The sequence below is a fragment of the Nannospalax galili genome, unplaced genomic scaffold (genome assembly GCF_000622305.1).
Source record: "Nannospalax galili isolate Female #2095 unplaced genomic scaffold, S.galili_v1.0 scaffold278, whole genome shotgun sequence".
NCBI classification, from domain to species: domain Eukaryota; kingdom Metazoa; phylum Chordata; class Mammalia; order Rodentia; family Spalacidae; genus Nannospalax; species Nannospalax galili.
In genome coordinates, this window is record NW_008347536.1 from 14,226,925 (window position 1) to 14,246,670 (window position 19,746).

General features: G+C 47.8%; 1 protein-coding gene across 2 annotated transcripts in view; it reads left to right on the forward strand.

The window, feature by feature from the left end:
- The window catches only part of Map6 (microtubule associated protein 6), an 87,051-nt gene that overhangs the window by 57,388 nt on the left and 9,917 nt on the right, over positions 1-19,746 (forward strand). The window contains exons 2-3 of one of the 2 annotated variants that reach the window (XM_008844235.3): positions 7,710-7,923; positions 10,133-10,329. In XM_008844235.3, the coding sequence (XP_008842457.1) occupies positions 7,710-7,923; positions 10,133-10,329 (411 nt within the window). The remainder of the gene's footprint in view (positions 1-7,709; positions 7,924-10,132; positions 10,330-19,746) is intronic. The other variant, XM_029568886.1, reaches the window with a different exon arrangement.

Here is a 19,746-nt window from a genome sequence, read left to right on the forward strand (position 1 = left end):
ACAGGTGACTCACCACAGTTACAGGATATTTTGAGAGATGTTCCATGGTCCCCTGGACACTTAGTCGACTTGGAGGGCAAGGGGCAAAAACTGTCCTTTAAGTCCCTCTGACCACATTAGTATAGGCCTCAAACTATGACTGTTAAACATCTAATAAGGTTAGTTCCACCAGTCTGGTACTTTTAATTATCATGTGCTATGTAGATAAGGCTTGGGTAAAAAAAACAAATATTCTCAGATTAACCTTGATTAGATATATATTTTGTTCCTTAAACTAGTTGACCATAGAAATTTTAAGATTATGTGTGTATTATTTTTGTCTCAGCCTTTATATATCATAACAAACCTGAACAGACCTTCATCACTTGCTTAGCCTTTCTCATTTTTTCTATTTTGAAAAATATCTCCATTCCCATATCCTTTTAACATCTTTTGCATTCTCATTTTCTTTTTTTTTTAATAATTATGAGACATAATAGCATTAACAAATAAAATTTTCATCTGTTGTAAGAATTTTTTTTCTGGGGATACTAAACAATGCTTATTCCCTTTTTAAGTTCTAGTGTCAAGCCAATGTTTGAGTAAAGTTTTACTGGGGAACCAATGAATTTATTGCGCTTACTTACCAATGAATTTATTGTGCTTACTTACCGAGATAACTGAGGGGTTGTTGAGGTGTATGTGTGATCTGAGGGTATGCACACTGGAAAGCCTTTACCCAGCAAGGGTCATGCCTTCTCTTCCTAGTCTTCCCCAGACTGTATACTTTAGCCCTCCCCAAATCCAGGAGGCCATGTGTGATTAGGGCCAATACTCTCTTGTGCCCCTCCAGCTTCCACTGATCCCCTTCCTCTTCCCAACTAATATCCAGTCTACTGTGTGTGTGTGTGTGTGTGTGTGTGTGTGTGTGTGTGTGTGTGATGATCCAATGAGTTTATTTAACGTTGCTTGTGTGTGTGTGTGTGTGTGTGTGTGTGTGTGTGTGTGTGTGATGATCCAGTGAGTTTATTTAACGTTGCTTACAGGACCATGAATGAGAAGTTATTTACAGGAGCATGGGAAACTTACCCTGGCTATACCACTGAAGAAAATATCTCTTCCTCTTCCAGCAACTAATAACTGCCTATAGATCATCAGGGAAGAGCAGTACTCCACAAGTCCCTCCCAGTAACAACTCTTAAGTAACAACTCTTAATTGCCTATAAATCCTTATGGGCCACACCCCCTCCATGACACATTGATAGGCTTCTGTGTGTCCTCCTGACAGCACCTTGCTGTCCCCAGAGAGCAAGGAGGAGGCTGCAATACCATATTTTGTCACCATACCAGCCACTTTTAAGAGGAGAGCCATTGACTTCCATCCAAGCCAGAGTGCCAAAGGGTTTAGGCACAAATTATGGAAAGTGACAGGATTACCTTGATACCTTGAGTTGTTTATGCAACAAATACATGTCCTGCTTCCCAGGAAACCCAGAGGCTTCCTGTTCAGTGATCCCAGAGGAGGTGGAGGCTTCCCCCTGTCCTAGCAGGTGAGGACCACACTAAGAGAGAACAATATGCAAAAGAACTGGGCAGAGGCCATTCTTGAAGGTCTGTTTATAAGAAACAATGAATCAGAGTTACTGCTTTGAGTACAGGACCATCTTTGCTCTGGGGTAGCAGGTATGGGAGGGAAGGAGGCTGTCTACTCAGATGGCCTGTGGGAGATGATGCATGGCAACTGACGCAGAGAGTCAGGCCAGATAAGGGAAACTAATTCTGCCCAGAGACTAAGAGGACACACAGAGGGGAGAGCACAGGAGGAAGGCTGCTGGTATATTAGTGACTGGAGTTGTGGAGAAGTGTACATCAGGTCTGTGGACAACTGAAGCAGTGTGAACAGAACTGAGTGATAGTAAAGGGTGGCAAACATTTGGAGAAGGGCAGTGTGGTGCAGTGTTCTCACTAGTAAAACAGTCCAGGGTTGTGATGAGGTTAAAGCATCTGAAGAGCACTGCACAGTACGCAGCACAATAAATACTCCCCAGATGTCTGATAGATACCACGAAAGAAGGATCGACACATGTATTACTTTTCTGTTGCTGTGATAAGACATTGACCAAGAACAACTTGAGGGCTAAAGGGTTTAGTGCCTCTTAGACTTCCAAGGCATAGTCCTTCTTTGAGGGAAGTGAGGCAGGAACTGAAGTGTGGAGTGTGAAGCTGCTTACTGGCTTGCTCCTCAGGCCTGTGCTCATTCTGCTTTTTTTTTTTTTTGGTCTTTTTGAAACAGGGTCTCCCTGTAGCCCAAGCTGGCCTGGATCTCACTATGTAGACCAGGATGGCCTTGAACTCAGAGAGATCCACCTTCCTCTGCCTCCCAAGTGCTGGGACTAGAGGTGTGTGCCACCACACCCAGCCATCCTGCTTTCTTATATAACCCAGGACCACCTGCTCAGGGGTGGCACTACCCACAGTGAACTGGGCCCACCTACATCACTCACCAATCAAGAAAATGCCTCACAACCAGGACCACAGGACAACGCAATAGAGGAAATTCCCTAATTGAGATTCCCTTTTCCCAGGCTGTTCACGTTGACAACCAAAGACAATCGTGATGACAGATTACTTGGCACCAAATCCCATGACATCCTGAGTCAGAGCATGTGTGAACCAGAGGAGCTAGAGCTTGGACTTCATCCTGTAGGAAACAGGAACATTTGGTAGGGGACAGCATGCAGACAGCTAAGCAGTGATTTTCTCTGGTGTGTATCAAGCCTTTCAGAAGTGAGGAAGGATATCAGGGCTCAGATGCTGTGATCTGATGCAATGGTCCAGGAAAAGGAGTTACTGAGGCTCAGGAAAGGTGGGGACAGAAGGCTGGACAGGAGTTGAACAGTTGATATCTGTTGACCTCTTTGAAAACCAGATCAAACCCTAGAGCCCTTCTTTAGCTGCCTTCCTGAATATGACTAGCTGTGGTCCAAAACTTGCCACAAAGACTCTGAGTTGGCTCTGCCACTCATTGCTCAGGGTTGGGAGCTGGCCTTGCCTAGTCTAGTAGATTCTTCCAGCACAAATAAGCTATCAAGGTATCATTTAAATGTATTGACTGAATCCAGTTGTCTGCAGTTACCCACCCACTGGAGGACCTTCCTCTGTCTCTGCAGGGATTATGTAGAAAACATGCTTAGCTGTGAATTACAAGGTCCACCAGAGGATTTGTTGTGGAGGAAATAGAGGGCTTTTAGTGATTAGGATGGATACCATCACTTCCCTATGACTTCTATACACCATGATATAAAGACGCCTAGACATGAGGAACATCTCGGGGATGCCAGGGCTAGCAGCCTGAGGCCCTCCCCACTACAAGCCCAGACCCCACTACAGTTAAGACACCCAGACTGACAAGAAGAGTCCCATCTTGTGATTGTTTCCAGGAACTAGAGTGGTCATAAGTCCAAAGGACCCCAAACCTAGGCCATACACCCACCTCTAGGTGCTGGTTGTAAAAGGTCAAGGACTTGGGAAGGGGGAGTTCTCATGCCATTGAGGAGCAAGTGCCTACCCCGTGTGTAACAGGGAAGAAAGGGCATGGGAGGAGGGGAAATGAGCTGACCAGAAGTGAAAGCAAACAATGGTTGTTCCATTCATACCCACTGAATGCTAAGCCCTTGAGTCCTGTCAGTAAGGGTGGAAAGCCTAGGCAGCAGCCTGGGTCATAGACAAGGTGCTGGAAAGTCAGGTGGGGACAAGGTCCTTGCTCAACTCTAACCTGACCTACATATAGCCATGCAAATGAAATCAGACTCAAAAATAGGATTCTTCTTGAGTTTTCTATTAAGCGTCTTATTTTTGTGTGTGTATACATGCATGTGCATATGCACATGCATGTGTTCCTGTGGGGGTACATGTATGTGCAGGTATGCATGCTGTCGCCCAAGCTCTCTTAGGGTCTCTTGCCCCTGGCGCTATTAGACAAACCACATAACATATCTTTGTCTGAATTTTTCATAGTTTATATATTTGGTGGGATAGGGGAGAAACTTACAGAGAAACGAACGCCCAACACCCAGCACCTGGCTCTGAGCAGGTTTGGCCCGCCATTCAAGATCGCTTCTGCGCCCGCCCACAGTGTCTCTTAGCTTTCGCCCATGCATCATGGGCCCACAGTCTCGCCTCAGGTCGGTAAATGCCCCCTCTCGTGTCCCTATGGGTGAGACACTGGACCATCTTTTTTGCCCACGCCACTTCTCTTCCAAGATGGCACCAAAAGCCCCTCCCTCTGGGCTAACTCTCTGCAGTCAATTCTCCTCAGCAGGCCCCGCCCCTTGGAGGAACCAGGCCCTTTGGGGACACACTCCACCCCTTTCCTCCGCTCTTAAAATCTTTCCACCAATCTTCCACTATGGTCCTTGAGCCTTGGAGGGGGTGACAGATGTAGGGTGATCTCTCTTGTATCGTGGCAAGATAGTGACTTTTGGGGCCTCCCCATTATCCGTCTTCAAGTTGTGGCCATTAATCTATCTCAGTGGTGTTTCTTCTACTGTAAAGACAAATAGAAGGAAGTAGACACATCTAAACAAACATGAATGTAAATACAAATGCCTAGAAGATATCCCTGTAGGTTTACTATATTCATTAACCACAGTATACTTGTAATGGCTTCCCTGCGAGGGCTTGTAGCCTGTTTCGACACAGGGGGTTGGCCTGGTCTACAGCACCAGATGTGTGATCCACCACTAGGAGCAAAATCACTGGGTAATTTTGTGCTGCAGGAAAAAGCATCTGCTTAGCATGGCTAGTGGGCCCCCCGTGATTACCCCCTGTGCCTTTCCCCAGTGTTAGAAATAAAATCTGAGGTCCAGGACTCCACCAGTACAGCACAAAAACATGCAGGCATTACTAAAGTAAACTTAGCAAGGCAGCTTTGATTTTTGCAAAAGGGTGACTTGCAACATTAGGATCAAGCAAGCACAGGTGAACGTGAAGTTTAACAGGTTTTTAATCCCAATTCAAAAGTACTGTGTCTTTTTGTCTGTGCCTAGGGTCCCACCTCTCAGTCTTCTGAGGCTGGCAAGTTTTTAAAGAATTGGCACAAAAGAAATGAAAGGGTTGGCCAAAAGGGGGGAAGGGCTGGGCCACCCCAGGCAGTCAGTTCCTGGAACGCAACAGGGTTCTGTTCATAAACAGAAGTTTTACAGGGTGGTGGTAGGGGGTGTTAAAAGATTTGAATTCCTTGTCCTAAACAAAAGTTTTACAGTATTTGACAGAAAAGAATGATATTTAATGTTTCTTACTCCAGCAAATTTGAACCCAGAGGTCTACACTGCCCACAGGTCCCCACAGGGCATGCCACTCAGGAACCTCTGGGTGGGTTGTGCACTCCACCTGGAACCCTGTTCCCCATCTTTGGCCAACTCAAGGAGCCTCTCTGACTCCATTCCAGAAACTACCCCGGGCTCCTAGGCTGGGATGGGAGCTCCTTCTCTGTGCACTTACCCCTCCTCCTCCATGGCTCTACATGTCCTGCCCTGTAGTAACCTCAAATTCCTCTGCCTACTTCACCTTGAGCTCAGGGTCTGTTCTTACTTGTTTGGGCTCCACCATGTGCAGTGTCTCATCAGGCGCACTGGAAAAATCTTGTGAATGAATGAATGGGTATGAATGGGAGTCCAGGAAAAGGCAGGGAAGACCAGATAACTTGAGTGTAGGGACATGGAGTCAGAGGAGTTGGTGGGACATCCAGATGGAGGCCCAAGATGCACCAGAAAGGTGGGTTTGAAGCTATGTGGCAATTCCATGTAGGAGCCAGAGGGCAGATCAAAAGACCAACTAGTTACCTAACTGTTACCAAACTGGCTTTAATGGCTGAGGACTTGGGAGCTAGACAGATCTTTTCAGGGCCTTTTCTAGCCGAATGCTTTTATCTTACAAATGAGGAAATTAAGGCTCTAGGCAGATGATCTGCTCAATAGCTAGAGGCAGTCCTTTAAAAAAGGAGGCAACCATGAAGCTGGAGGGATGGCGCAGCAGTTAAGAGCACTGACTGCTCTTGCAGAGGACCCTGGTTCAATTCCCAGCACCCACATGGCAGCTAACAACTGTCCATAACTCCAGTTCCAGGGAATCCAACGCCCTCTTCTGACTACTTTGAGGGGGGCACTTACATATATGCAGGCAATACACTCATACACACAAAATAAAAATAGTGAATAAAAGAAGGGAGGCAGCTTGACTCCATCCGCCACAGTCCCCATGACCTCCCTGTTTGAGGCTCTTATTTCTGAGTCCTGAGGAAGAGAATTAGGAAAGTGAGAGATGGCCTTGGACCAACTCAGCTCCATAGCTGATTGCTTCTTCCCAAGAACAGGCCCAGGGTCCCTGACAGGAAATAGACTCATCAAGGCCTCTGGAGCCCTGAACTGCTTCACAGACTTCCCTGCCCTCAAAGTAGAGAGACCCTTTGGGCCTCCAGCAGCACCTCAGTTATTTCCTGTTTTGAACTTTGTGGGATACCTACTTTCCAGACCCATAACAGAGCAAACTCAGCCAAGTACTGAGGCCTGGTGGTGCAGGCCTGTCATCCTAGCTACTCAGGAAGCAGAGGCCAGAGGGATTACAAGTTCACAGTCAGCCTGAAGAACAGAGAGTGTTCAAGTCTAGCTTGGGCAACTTAATGAGATTAAAAAGTAAGAAGATGGCTGGGAATATAGTTGAGTGATAGAGCCTGTGCCTAGCAGGCTAAATACTGAACACTACCCATTCACACACACACACACACACACACACACACACACACACACACACACACACACACACACACACACACGCACACACACAAAACAGCAACAATAACAATAATAATAATAATACCAAAAGAACAACAAAATAGCTGAGTAGCAACCATAGAGGGGTTGCTGTGAATAGGAAAACAGGCACACTGATGGAAAAAAAAAAATAGCAGCAGATGGGGTGACACAGGGGACAGACTAATAGCGTTCACACACCCAAGAACAGAATGGCTTTCCTTCACATATACATCCATTGCAATCCTAGCTATGATGTCCAAATGATGCCTGGATGTGCTATGTACTTAAGACATGCCATTAACAACCCATCTAAAGTGACCAGGTTGTTAATGTTCTTGCAAGGTAAGAAGCAAGTTTTGCTGCTCAAAGGGAGGGATTACCCTGAAGATTCTGGACAGTAAAGGTGTTCAGCAGTAGAGCCCTTGCCTAGCACCCATAAGACCTTACTTAGCTGATCTCTATCACCACAGGAAAGGTGGGGGTAGGAGGACTTGGTATTTGCTGCTAGACTGCAGCTTGCCCAATGCCTGTCTCAACCACGTCCACAATTCTTTAGCCTTGCTCACACAGGCATCCCATGGTCATCAAACTCACAAGGCACTGAGTGGGAGAGACACGCTCAGCCTCTTTTTAGAAGCTGGGCCCACAAGGCCTGAAGATGATAATTACTGGCCTGGGTCCCCCAGTGCAGGGCGGGAGGCACCTTGAGCTCTTACTCTGAATCTCTACTGCGATTACCACACCCAAGTCAACTTTGGGAGAAGGAAAACTGAAGTTTTTGTGGTGGCAATGGCAGTGACTCCAGCCTTAGTTTAGTCAGTGCCACAAGCGTAGTTCGGGGAGTCTGCAGCGTGTGCAGCCGAGATGGGGCGCCTTGCGCACCGTGTGCTGATTCTTATCATTGATGCTTTCTTTCAGGAATGAATTCAGAGCATGGACAGACATCAAGCCTGTGAAACCCATCAAAGCCAAGCCCCAGTACAAACCCCCAGATGACAAGATGTCTCACGAGACCAGCTACAGTGCCCAATTCAAAGGGGAGGCCAATAAGCCCACCATAGCTGATGACAAGGCCATAGATCGCAGAAGAATACGCAGTCTCTACAGTGAGCCTTTCAAGGAACCCCCAAAGGTGAGACAGCCCTTATAGCACAGACTGGAGGAGGCAGAGTGTGGGACTCTGGCCAGGCCTGAGAGGCTCCTGATAAACCACACCTTCCCTCCTTGGCACACAACCCAGGGGCATCTTCAAGAGGTACCTCTGTTAAATTCAAAGGACACATTAGGAAGCTGCATTACATGAAATAAAAACAACTTAAAGTTTGATCAATTTTCATAGACTAGGTTCTGCGTGTGTGAAGTGTAGACTAGAAGTAACAGAAAATCTCACCTGAGCTCTAAATTCCCTCATCTTTTGGCTGGCCTGGAACTCACTATGTAGATCAAGCTGGCTTCAAATTCACAGAGATCCACCTACCTCTACCTCCCAAGTGTGTGGATTAAAGGTGTGTGCCACCATGCTCTCCTGTATCCCCTAGTTTTTTTGTTTGTTTGTTTGTTTGTTTGTTTGTTTGTTTCAAGACAGGGTCTCCCTGTAGCCCCAGCTGGCCTGAAATTCATTGTGTAGACCAGGCTGGCCTTGATCTCTGCCTCCCCAGTGCTGGGATTAAAGGTGTATGCTACCACGCCTGGCTGTATCCCCTAGTCTTAAAGGACCTGTGTTCCTGCCTCTGAGGGTCTGGCCCAGGTTTGCCTGGGCTCTCCCTGGCCTGGCCTTACCCTGTGACTCCTCCTCTACCCTGCTCTAAGCCTGGACCCTTCCTTCCCTCCCCAGTCCTTAAATCCCACCCACCTTTGCTCATTCTTCCCTGATAAACACCATCCACCACAATGTCCGCTATGTCGCAATGTCCCTGTCACAGCAGGTGCAAGATGTGTTGTTCTCAGTCATTTGTTAGTGAAAATTCAGGGATTTTTTTTTTTTTATGCTCACACTGTCCTGCCCAATTTTACCTCAATATGAGTTCATAACTAGGAGAAGAAGCATGGTGGACGCAGAGCTCCTAGTGAAGTAGGATCACTCGAGCCAAGCAGCCTCACTTACTATATGTCAGGCTGGATGGAGCTGGGCACATATCCCTCTCCTGTGTGTAACAGCAGAACACGTCTGAGGGCGAAATAACTCCAGAATCTAAGTAGCCTTTGCTTGCTTTTGTCCTCAAGTTTAGCACTCAGGTGGCATTTCCTATAAGCCAGGACAGTCTGTAGCTAAGGTAGCTAACTACCACACCCAGTTTGTCTGGAATGTATCCAGTTTTAGCATTGAGTGCTCCATGTTTCTAGGAACCCCATCCCCTATTCCAGGCAAACCAGGAAGAGTGGCTACCTTATCTGCTGGTCATTGGGCCTCAGTTAGTGAAAGGCCAAGCCTGGAAGGCCTAACATTAACTCCATCCATCCACAGACAATACAGGTCTCGGGACATGGGTTGGTGTTGGATGAAAGAAAATTCCAGGTAAGGCAGGAGGGAAGACTGGGGAAATTAAGGATGGACAGGAGGGGGCATACCGAGTCCTCAGTGGCCCCAGATTTCTTCAGAAAAGAGAAGGCAGGACTAATTCTTCAGAATGAGGGGATAGAGCTAGAGGAGAGGCCTAAAGAATGGAGTGACTGCTCTGGGGAAGTGGGCAAAGCCCAGCCAGAGATAAGCATGTGGCTGGTAGTGCCTGTGGCTTGCCTGACCCCAGAAGTATCTCAAAACACTTCTCCACGTGTTATCTGCCACCCCAGGGCCAGAGCAGAGAAAGGCCAGGTATGGCCAACAACATTTGACACCTGACGTCCAAAGTTCAACCCAGTGAATACCCGCCCCTCACATTGCCTCTCTGTGCGAGGAGAGAGCAATGAAAGCACAGGCTGCTTGACTCCTGGGCCTGGTGGTGACCCACACATGTCCCTCCTTACACTCAGTCGCCACAGCTAACCACGTCTGTGCCCAAGTTGAATGGGGTGTAACCCTCCCCCAAGGAGGGATAGCAGATACTGCAACTGTGATCTAGCCTGCTGCCTTGGTTATTCCAGGGAAGAAATGGCAGAACAGGGAACCCACGCAGCACCAGAGAGTATTGCCAACCGGAGAGGCTGCCCAGGGATTCAGACAAGAGAACCCTGATGCCCAGACATCACAGAAATCCTTCCTGCACTTGCCCTGTCACTGTCAAACTCTATTGTTATCGATACTCCTTAGTTAACACTGTGATGTCTTTCTCTACATCCTCTCTCCCACTCCCTCCCTTTTGTGTTTCTGTATCTGTGCTCTGTCTGTCTGTCTCCTCATGCAGGTAGAGAAACCTAGCGTTCAGAGTTCCAAACCAAAAAAGACCTCAGCAAGCCATAAGCCCCCGAGGAAGGCCAAAGACAAGCAGGTGGTGTCGGGCCAGGCCGCCAAGAAAAAGACCACAGAGGGCCCCAGTGCCACCAAACCTGACGACAAGGAGCAAAGCAAAGAGATGAACAATAAACTGGCTGAGGCGAAAGAGTAAATGTCACCGCACTTTCCTTTTATTCTTCCTTCTCTCTTCCCCCCCTTTTTTTTCAACCAACGAACAAAAAAGGCCACAAAATTAATTAGAGACTTCCCATCTGCCTTGGTCCCAAGTGTCCCAGGAGCTCTGTGGTTGGTTTCTTCTGGTGGAGGAATCCTGTTTCACAGACCAAGGGCGCTACCTCCTCCTGTGGGTGGCACAGCATCCAGCCAAGGGCTCCTGGGACACCAGGAAGTATTGTGCACTGGCTGTGCCCTCCCTGCGGGTCTGGGTGGGGGCAGATCTCAGCTACTGCCAGGCACACCTCCTGGTGGAGTCTGCTGTAGGTTCTCCTCCCCCTGCTCCTCCCACAGTTTGTGTCACTGGAATTTGAACTTTAGGTAAATGTTCTTTTCCAAAGTTCATTGGGTGATTGCATGTTATGGAAGTTCAGCTTGGGCTTCAGCAGTTGATGGAATTTGTGAAAATATTACATACAAAACAACAACATCAAACCAACCTTGGCCTTAATGTTGATGAAATGGAGTTGTGTCTGTTAATTTGAAGTGATTGTCCCCTAGAATCTTCTGTTAGGAGTATGTGCTTGTGTTTCATGCCTATCCGTGGGCTTTAAATTATATATCAAGTAATAGATGGGCCACTGGCTAAGGCTGGCCAAAGGTGGCAAAGAGTGGGTGTTTTAGGTGCTGTAGATGTCATGGGGGGAATCCCAGCAATGGGAGATGGTTTTCCTCTGTTTACCCTCCATGTGCTGCTGATGTTGCAGAGCACCTGGCTAAGGGAGAATGGTCAGGTGTATAGATAGCGTGCTTACTGTGACTTTCTGTTCCTGAGACCCCCAGGTGGGATGTAGATGTGGTGGCAAGTGTGGTGATGCTTCCCCTCCCTCCCTGAACTGCTCTTGCTCTATTCCATAGAGAGGCTAGTGTGCTGAGCATCTGGTCAGTATCTGTGTGGTAGCTGTAGGTCCTGGATGTGTCCTGCGAAGGGATTGGCAAACGCCTTTGACTTCCTCGATGCTTAGAAGCACCTCTCAATGTACTTAGTTTTGCAGTGTTTTTTGTGTGTGTCTGTGTGTGTGTGTGTGTGTGTCTGTGTGTGTGTGTGACCAAAGCCCCCAGGGGAGGCAAGTGCCCCCTTAGCTGTGCTAGAATTGTGTTGTAGGAATTAGTCAGGGAGTGGTTGTGAAATCCCTCCCCTCCACGCCTCCTAAGTGCTTGTGAGGGAACCCAAAATGTCCCCCAGAAATACTCTGGTGATGTACAGGTGGCTCCGCACACTGTCTCCTCTCCCGGAAGTCCTTGTTGACTCCAGCGTTCTGACAGGCGGGGCTGTGGCACTCCAACTTGCTTTCCCTTGTGAAAATGGTGCAGAAGGAAGGTCTTACGGTTCCTTGCCTCAGAAGTCCCTTCAGGTCCTTGTGGTTTGGGGAAGGCGGAGCTCAAAGCTTCAGTTTAGTCTCACTGTCCAGGCAAAGATGCATCTGTTTGCATTGTTTCCTTTGTCACCCTGGGGCTGGTTGAGACTTCATGTGCTAGCAGACTTAGTTTTTAACAGAAGAGGAAGACTAGAAGTCTATGGCCACATTCGCTGCCATCATTTCCAGCTCAGGGCTTGGACTGTGAGGGAGGGGAAGTGCTAGGGAAAGAAGGAAACCTTGATGAGTTTCATTGCCATGACTCGCAGGTTCCAGTAACCATCCAGAAGTACTGTTTCTGGCTACTTGTTAGCTAGCCCTAATGTTTACCAGAGAACTTTATCCACAAGCTCTAACTGGATCTACCAATGCATGACTCTTCTGTCAAACTTAGCAGCAGTCAGATGTGGTGTTCACTAGAACTTGGATTTCTCTGTAGAATGAGCGTATGTTTAGTAGATAGAGTAAATCAGAGTTTACAATGCACAGGGATCATTCATTCAGCATCCACAGTCTGAATGCCTTGTTCCAGGCACTGTGTGAGGCTTGGTGGATAGACAGGTGGCCGTCTCCACAGTGACATATCCATTTCTCAACTCACATGTGTGCCATGACTGAGTTGAGTAGTGTGCTGTAGTTTACCACAAGGGCCCCACAGTACCAGGGACTGAATTTCTTATCCCGCCCTACCTGAGGCTTTAGATGACCTGGGTATGCCCTCTTCAAGCTGTTGAGGTCCCCTTCCTCAGACACCCCCGAGAAAACTCTGTTTGCAGTTCACTTTGACTCTTGAATGTGTCGCTTCACTAATCAGAAATTTCCTTTGATTTCTACTGTTTACAAATAAAACTCAGCCAGTCTCGTTCTGTATCCCAAACCTACAGGACGAAACTGACCTTGGTTCCTTAAGCAGTGTTTGGCATCACCTTTCCGCAGGTGATCAAACTCCGGATGCCTGACCCCCTCATTCTGTCCCTCATCTTGCAGTTCCCCATCCACCCCTGGCAAATAGGCTGGGATGGAGACTTTCCCCACTGTCTGCTTGGCATGCCTGCAAAACTCCCCCTAAGCTCTGCACAGCTTCCTGTTCTCTGCCCCACTTTCACACAGCCAATAGCGCTGTGTCCTGCTGAGGCAGACCAGAAGTGTCTAATTAATTATGATTTTGTGGCCCGGGTTTTTTGCATACCACAGATTGTCTATGTAATGTGTAGTGCACACACCTCTCTTGGTGCTATTTCATTCCTGCTCTTAGTAAAAGAATGACAAAAAATATTCATGTATAGCCAATTGATTGTGACGTGCTTGTGGTCTGTGCTTGCTCAGAAAACAAACCAATAGTTTTTTTCCAATTATAAATAAATGCTAAAGTCGAACACCACTTTCTTGATCTTATTTCCTTGATGAGGCTCAGCTGAGTAGGAAAAGGAACCAACCTTTTGCATTTGAGCCTCTTTGTACAAGTTTCGCTGTGCCCTGCAGTTTTCTTGGGGTCCATAATGCAGCTTGCCTTTTAGATTGTCTCTCAGATACTAATTGCAAGCAGTCAGAGCTAAGTGTTGGGAAAGGTGAAGATGGACCCGGAGACGCCCTGGCCAACAAGGTAGTGTAATGTTTTCATCCCATGTCGCTGGAACGGTGATCGCCTGCACCACTCACTACCTAGCAGGGGTGAGAGACTGGGTTCTGATTCTTCCCCTCCCTGTGGCCAGCAGCTGTGCTGCCTCTGGCCTTTTCTCCTTAAGGGGTGAAAAGATGCCTTTGCTTGCTCACTTAATCCATGGTCATGTTGGAGCTTGCACTCAGGGGTTGGCTCACTGTGTGGGGCATGTGCCTGACATAGGGGTGAAAATACAGCCATGAGGGAGACCCCAATAAGCTCCCAGAAAGTCAGGGAGTTGGGAGCCTAGGTGGAAGATAGGTTTTCCTGTGGGTATGGGGAAAGCACCAAGGAGGGTGGTGGTATAATATAGGTATGCGGGTAACTGGAGTGGGTCTCAAAGCAAGGGACTAGATTCAGGGATGGGAAAGGGGAGGCTGGTGGAAAACCTCAGGCCAGAGCCACGTTAACTCACTTTGCTGTCCTTCTGGTAAAGGAGGAGACAAAAGACTTTGCACTCTTGATTTCTCCAACATGTGTTGATTGGATACCTATTGTGTAACAGGCCCTGGTCTGGGCACTAGGGGAGCCAGGAGACTGAGACCCTACCTCTGATCACATGAAGGAGGAGGCTATTCTAGCTGGTTCCATGGATGAGGAAGGACTCAGCGGATGGGTAGGTGTTGACCAGGTGAACAGAACTGAACCCACCAAGGCATGCAAAACACAGGGATGTGCGTAAGCAAAGGTGTGGAGGGATTGTGCACCTGATGAACTCAGGTTTAGGGGTAGTTCACTCGGGGAGGGAGTGGCAAAGGCCCTCAAGGGGAGAGCTCCATGGTTGAAAGGCCCGGTGCCACATGATGGGTGGCTGCTGACTGGGGTCTCCATTCCATGTACCCTCATTATACTCATGCCCTGCATGCCCCCACCATCACGCTTCTCACGCCTGTCATGCCTCAGCCACAGGATCGTTCCTGCTAGGAGCCCTAGGGTAGCACTTTTATTCTATTGCTGGCTCTGACTTCTGAGATTAGGGTACAGAAATCAATCTAGAGTAATAATATTTTGTTTGCTTTTTGTTTTTTGAGACAGGATCTCACTTTGTAGCTCTGGCTTGCCTGGAACTCACAGAAATCCACCTGCCTCTAGAGGCGTGCAGAACACTAAAATTAAAGGGGTGTGCCACCATGCCCAACCCTAGAGTAACAATTTTTAAAAATCACTATTTATTTGTTTTCCAGATGAATGCAAAACATTGCATATTTTGTATGAGGCATGATACATAAAAGTGTTCAATAAAGAAATAAATAAAGTATATAAATAAATATATAGGAGTAGGCTCTCTTGCCTCAGTAAAGGGAGAGACCAGGCAAAGATTGAGTGACAGGATAAAAAAAAATGATGGGAGAACGGAGAGGTAGAAAAAGAGGCAGAAAGAAGAAAAATATACAAAAAAAGACACACAAGGACATGGAGAATAAACCAAGAGAATAGGAACAGGTGAGATGTACTCACCCAGATGGGGCAAGAACTCGGCAAGAGAGAAGGCAGGAGGGCAGGGAACTGTCTCATCTGTGCCACCCAGGTGAGCTGTGCCACCCAGGTGAGCTGTGCCTCCCAGGTGAGCAGGGACCAACCTCACCACTTGTGGCTCTTGCCACTGCTCAGAGCCTCAGCATGTGGGTGTACAACCCCTCGCTCATGTTGCTTCCCTAAAATGGCAAACAGCTAAACCAGACCGTAGTGTTAACATGGGTCATTGTTGCTAAATTAGCTAGAAATGTGTTCCTTCCAGTTTCTTTTTGGAGGGAGGGGGTCTTTTTGAGACAGGGTCTCCCTGTTGCCCCAGCTGGCCTGGAACTCTTTATGTAACAAGCCTGGCCTTGAACTCATAGAGATCCATCTGCCTCTGCCTCCCAAGTGCTGGGATTAAAGGCTTGCACCACCACGCCCAGCCCTTCTAGTTTCTTTATTCTTGGTGAACCTCCACCCAGTGTAGTCCCATCTCCAGGAGGCTGTGGACTCCTGTAGTTTGTCACGGTGGTTTCAAGAGTCTTTTACTGCTCAAATATATTAGCAGTTCCCATTTCCAGTATAAAAAATTTGAGGGTGTGGCCTGTGGGCCATCTGCAGTTAAAGCAGGGCCCTTACCTTAGTCCTCTGTCGCCAGCACTGGCTTCTCCTAGACCACACCTCACTGAGCCAGGCACGTGCTCCAGTCTGTCTCCAGTCTCAGGACCACAGAGTGCACAGATCCTCCTATGACAGAGGGTATCCTAAAGTACCCATGGGAACAGGAGAACTGGACTAACGTCCTTGTGTGTTTTATCATGGGCGTTCTGGCTAACACTGGAAGTACTCTCAGTCACTACAGAGTTCAGTGTTGGAAAGTTGAGTTTTTATTAGCCTCTTTGAGCCTTGGTGTCCTCCTCTGAAAATAGGGACACTAATATTCAACTCAGGGCAGCAATGTAGAGATAGGACTCCATGGTGGGAGGGACATGGACACTAAGCAGATGATTTCAGACCCCTCCCCTACCTTTCTAGAACTGAGAATATATGTGTTCCCTTTCTTGTAAGCAGCTAACTGTAAACTAGTCATACAGGAGGCTGAGTGAGGCAAACACTCCAAAGATAACCTCTTTTGAAAGGATCCTAGCTATTGAATTACCTTGAGTCCACAGACTGACTAGAGTCCTAGCAATTTAGACTTTGATTCCTTGTAAAGCATTCTTTCAATGAACTCCATGGAGCAGGCGTTTGCCCAGGTAACAGGTGAGAAAAGGAAACCCAGAATGGAAGGCCCTCTTGGGAAGGGCTTCCAAGTTGGAAGGCCAGCTTGACTGGGCTTGGAAGGCTGAGGAAGCTGAGCAGCCTGGGCCTTCTCTCCACGTCACTTCTCCTCTCCCCTGGAGGAGGCCTGGCTGACTGGATGAATCAGGTTTCAAACAAGTGGGACCCTTAAGGAAAATTACACCTAAACCATGCAAAACCAAATTCTGGTTGGGCCATCACACACCCTCCAGCAGGCTTGCCCAGCACCTTCTTTAAACCTTGGGATCCAAATGCAAACTAGGAGAAAATCAGAATTGGATGAGTCTTCACACTCCCATTGACCAGACTGCAATCCAGCAGATGTTCCATTCTTAGGCAATGTACTGGATATGGGAGACACCCATAGTATCTGCTACCTGTTGCATCAGACTGGGGACCACTGCCTGGTGCATTTAATTTCCAGCAGTAGAATGGAATTTAAATTTTTGTCCTTGTCCTCATGTAAGTGGCTTCTGGTCATTTGCCCGTTGAGCATCATACAAAGCTGTTCCAATAGATAGCCTCAGACATTCTATCTGAGGCCAAGGGAATTTCAGGTGCCAAGAAAAAAGAATTGCTGCCTGTGCTATGGGCGTTGCTGCTGGAGGGCTCTTTAGACTTGCCCATCTGACCATGCCACTCCCTGCTTGACCCCATCAACTACGGCTCCCACAGCCTGCAAAAGCTTTGTCTCAGTCACCACGCTGCTTCTCACCTCCATGCCTTACCCACGCTGTCCCTCTTACCCAGAATGCCCTTCTGCTTCTCACCTGGCTAACTCATCTTCAAGACTCGGCTCAGGGGACCGCTCCAGGAAGCCTTGCCTGCACCTCCCAGGCTGGGTAAGATGCTCCCTGTGTGTATCCTCATCATGGAACTTACCACTTGTTTGTCATTGGCTTATGTGTGTGTCCCTCACTGGATCACGCTCCCCCATGGCAAGAGTCTGATCCTTCTGTCATCTACTCCCTAGCCCAATGCCTACCACAGAGAATGCCTTCTGAAGTGTTTGTTGAATGAACACTGAGTGAGTGAATGAGTGAGAGACCAAAATCACTGTGTGCCCCACATTCACCATGGTGCCTCCACAAGACTTTATTCTGCCTGATAACTGTCCCTACTCATAGGAAAGGAGTGGTTGTGACACAAGTCAGAGTGACAACAGAGCAGAGAACAGCTGTTTTTACGATCACCAGTGTCTGTTTGAGTCAGCATCCCTCTGTATTTGATTTAACCACTTTCTCTAAGCAGTCCTAATTTCAGAAAATCATGAGCTCAGGGATACAGGGTACTCTTACGAGGTGGCCTCATTCCACCCCCTGCTCAGAGCAGAGCCCTTATCTCAAGGATAACTCCACCCAGGTGACCCTTAATGGGACAAAGGGCCCAGAATTTGAGCCAAATTCTGGTTTCAAATCCAAGTTCTCCTGTTTGCTAGCTATGTGACCTTGGCTGAGTCTCAGAATTTCTTCAAGCCTCAAAGATTTTGTAATTCTTGTCAGTATCACTCTCCAAATTGATATGGTGCCCGAGTTCAGGAAGTGAACATTGGGCCAGCAAGAGATAGCATGTTCTTGGAATCTTTGGGTGGCAGGTGGGAAGAGTTCCAGTAGCAAGGAGTGCCTGTCACCTGTCCTCTGTCTACGGTTCACTATTCTGTGGTGAGTGGTTGGGGGTGGATGGAAAGTGGACTGCTTTGTCAGTGGTTCGATTCATGTCACTTTACTGTGCACCACTTCCCTCTTACCCACTAGTTCCAAAGAGTGTAGTAGCTGGAACCACTTGAGGGAAAGTCATTCCCTCTGCCTCACAAGGGATGTGACCTAGACCACCTGTCTAGAGGTGACTCTCAGTGTCCCTTCCTTTCCCAGCCCTTCCTCTGCTCCCTCCTCTCTGAGCATGCCAATAAATCACCCAGTGCAAGTTCCACGTTTATTTAAATTGATCTTCTCTGGACACTGAAAACCAATTTTGATTAATTGCTGGAGATCCCACCCTTTGCTTGAGATGGGGGTGAGGAGAACAAAAATTGATTTGCCAGTTCTCAAGAGCACAGAGTTAGACAAGAGCTGAACCATTTCTATCTGGCAGCCTCTGTCAGGTGCATTCTATTTTTAGAAGGGCCGTTAGTTAGCAGGGTTATCAGGTTCTTGGCAGCTCACGCTGAGGATCAGTCCTGCCCCTGACTTTGTCTTCTTGGAGTTAGTACAACCAAAGATGCTTTTTACAATACTCCGTATTCAACTGGAATGTATTTCAGTCTTAGCAGGTTAAATCTGGAAAAAAATATTTAACAGCAGTTTTTTAAAAATAAGTAAATAGGGGTCAGGTGTGGTGGTTCATGCCTTTAATCCCAGCACTCCGGAGGCAGAAGCAGGTGGATTTCTGTGAGTTCAAGGCCAGTCTGGTCTACAAAATGAGTTCTAGGCCAGCTGGGGCTACAGGGAGACCCTGTCTCAAAAAACAAAAAAAGTAAATGGGACTAGAAAAATGGCTTAGGGCTTAAGAATACTGACTGCTCTTGCAAAGGAATTCCCCACACCTACATGGCAGCTCACAGCCATCCATAACTCCAGTTCCAGCCTCTCTGGCCTCTGTGGTACCAGGCACGCACATGGTACATATACATCACCCTCTTCTGGCCTCTATGGTACCAGATACTCACATGGTACACATACATGCATGCAGGCAAGCACTCATACACATAAAATATAAATAAATCTTTAAAATAAGTGAATAAAGTTATAGGGCCACATACCCACCTAGCCTAACTCTTTACTTCAGACCATCCCACATGGGGATGGGGAGACCCAGAGCAGTGGAGAAAGCTGGGAATTTGCCCTACGACTCTGGTCTGACTTTTGTAAGTTGCAGAGTTGGCCCAGCCTACAGGAAGGGAACGAACACTGATCTGGCTTTCCCCCACCTGTGGCTTTTCTCTCATCTCATTTTCATAATGAAGTTGGAGTGTGTAGGTATAACCCTCCCTTTACAGGTAAAGAAATCAAAACTCAGTGGTTAGGTCACAAAGTCATACAGCTTATAAGTGTGAGCCAGGATTTGAAACCAGTGGCCAATGCTACAGCCTAGTCTGCCCAGCCCTTAGGCCATAGCTAGGATTCCTATGCAGATCACCTACAGCCTCCCCCAGTCCTCTTGTTAGTGATTAAAATGACCTTTCACATGAAGGTTATTGATGCCAATGCCCAGGCACACATCTGGGGTGGGGGGTATGTTCACTCAGGTTTAAGCCTTGTGGAGGCAGCATCTCCCTGCCGTGGTCCCAACTGCTCTTTCGTGTTATGAGCCGCCTTAGGTAGACTCTGTCTGGCTTGTAGGCCCACTGTTGCTGCGCTCAGGTGGGGTTTGTGGTGCCAGTGGGGCTAGCCCTTGGGCCAGAAAGTCGTACTTTCTGGGGCTATTATTCTTGCAGGGGTGTGTGGAGGTAAATCTGAGGACACCGTGACCTGATGTGGTAGATTCTGGAAGGCCTAAGGCAAAGGGGCACTGGCTAAGTACTTTCTGGGAACTGGCTCTAGAGGGATGCCAGTTTGGGGCTCAGAGCTGAGACCTCCA